The sequence below is a fragment of the Octopus bimaculoides genome, chromosome 4 (assembly GCF_046866305.1).
Source record: "Octopus bimaculoides isolate indiv1 chromosome 4, ASM4686630v1, whole genome shotgun sequence".
Taxonomy (NCBI): Eukaryota; Metazoa; Mollusca; class Cephalopoda; order Octopoda; family Octopodidae; genus Octopus; species Octopus bimaculoides.
In genome coordinates, this window is record NC_142931.1 from 70534549 (window position 1) to 70536860 (window position 2312).

At 36.4% G+C, this 2312-nt stretch overlaps 1 protein-coding gene across 1 annotated transcript; it reads left to right on the forward strand.

The window, feature by feature from the left end:
* Nucleotides 1–920: 920 nt before the first annotated feature.
* LOC106872697 (protein GVQW3-like) lies at nt 921–1388 on the forward strand. The gene has a single exon (XM_014919775.1). The coding sequence runs from the start codon at nt 921–923 to the stop codon at nt 1386–1388; it is 468 nt and encodes a 155-aa protein (XP_014775261.1).
* Nucleotides 1389–2312: the final 924 nt, after the last annotated feature.

Sequence of the window (2312 nt, forward strand, 5' to 3'; positions counted from 1 at the left end):
ATAGAAATAAGAACATATGCATGCATTAAATGTGTTTGTTGTCATCTTTAATTGTGTCTAAGTGAAAGAAAATGAATGAAAGCCAAGTGTGAATTTTCTTTTCACAGTGTGAGGTGCATCTGAGCATAAAGCCTTGTCACAGTACGATGATCTCTCAAAAAGTCAGAATTCCAGAATATTTATTAAGTTTGAAAAGACTGGAAGAACAATGTTGATGCACAAAAGAAGACTCCATTGACTTTAAAAAATAGAAGTCTAAATTAAACTCATGTGTGTACCAATGTGGTTCTTTGATTGGTGAAAATCTAATGCTTGTGATCGGTGGAAATAACAATGTATCAAAAGATCCAAATTTTGCAAATTTTCTTTGATCTTTTGTGTACAACAGCATGACAATCTCTGAGAGGTTGTAAATAATATCAAAGTTTAGCATTGTATATTGTCAAAAACATTTAGACAATATAGTAGAGAACTGTCTGCAACAATCACAAAGAATTATGTATTTTCTCGAAGAGTGTATACTGAAGACCTATCTACAAACTTTTTAGAAAAGTAAAATTGTTATGTATATTTTGTCAGAACATTTGCATATTTTAGATCTTGAAAATATTCATTTCCATTCATTTCTTAAAATAAGTAAATTAGATAAAATCCGCCAAAAGAAGTATATGAGGTAGTATCAAAGAGCTCCCAAACTACTTCTGTAACACACCAACAGATGGCAGCACATGGTTGCATGCACAATGAGAGCTAGCAGTGACTTTCATGAAGCAGTGTTTACTTCATAAGTGGTGAAATTTGTGTTTTTGTGATCAGGTGTATGTAGTAGTCTGCAATTTTTGTCATGGACGAGAAATTGTAACAAAGAGCCAAGATGAAATTTTGCGTTAAAATTGTTAAGTCTGCTAGAGATATTGAGCATGTTTCAGCAAGCTTACAGCGATGAAGCAATGGATTGTATGAAATTTTTCCAGTGGCACAGGCACTTCAACCCAGAAAGAATGTTCCTGGAAGACAATGAGAGATCTGGAAGACCTGCCACATGCATCACCCTTAGAAATGTGGAGAAAATTCATCAGCTTCTGCATGAGGATTGCCAGAGGACAAGCAACGACATTGCTAATGTTGTTGGTTTGTCTTATGGATCCGTGCAGGCATTCCTAACATCTGGATTGAACACGCAATATGTCTATGTTAAGTTTGTCTCCTGCCTGCTGACCACTGAACAGAAAGAACATCTTGTTGAAATCTGTCAAGATCTCCATCAGCCTACAGCTGATGACTCATCATTCATTTTGAGAATCATCAGTGGTGAACGGAGTTGGGGCTGTGGGTACGACCCTGAGATGAAGCAGCAGTCGCAGTGGAAGAGCCTTTCATCTGCATGACCGAAGAAGACATGACAGAGCTCGATCAAGAGCATGTTCATCCTTTTTTGCCCTAATATCTGGGGTTTTATGCATCGGAAATTCATCCTCAGAGTCAGATCATCAATCAAGAGTTCTAGGATGACGTTTTGACGCATTTGAGGGAGGAAATTCGGTGAAAGTGACAGGATTTGCAGAGAATGAAGAATTGCATTCTTCATGACAACAGTGTAGTGATATGCTGAACTCCAAAGTGAGTATGCATCTCAGACTATTTGGTGACCTAAAGTTTTGTTTAGATTACAATAATTGGGTAAGGTAAGTCATCAAAAGTGACTTGGGTGCTGATATTTGACAAGTGTCACAGTAAAAAAACTGAACAAAAATAACAGGTATTATTTCGTAAATGTTAGTGATTGATTCATTATACATAAAAAAGACATGAACCAATTATACATTCACAACTAAAGCTATAGAGATTCTAATAAAAGAATACAAAGATAGAAAAATATTGTGTAAAGTTGGTGGTGGAAAAAGATCTATAGACTGTCAAGTTAACAATAGGAAAAGTTAAAGGGAATAGGAAATTAAACCATAATATGGAAGAAGATAAAACAGCTGGTGATTTTCCAACCATAAATGTTGCTAACTGGACAGTAAATCTATTCGAGCAAAGCAACATACAATGAGGCACCAAAAAGATAACTTATTTACCTACGTTTTAACATCATCTCCGTCAAAAAAGTCATCTTGCGCAGCAACATGATATTGTTTCTGCACCCGCCCTATTTGCCAGATTTAGCACCTGCAGACTTCCATCTCTTCCCCAGAATAAAAATGCAGCTCAACGATCGCCGTTTTAACACTGTTATCGAGATCAAGAGTGAATTGCAGAAGATCCTCAACTTACAGAAAATTACTTCCAGGCTGTGACCGGTGTTTTGC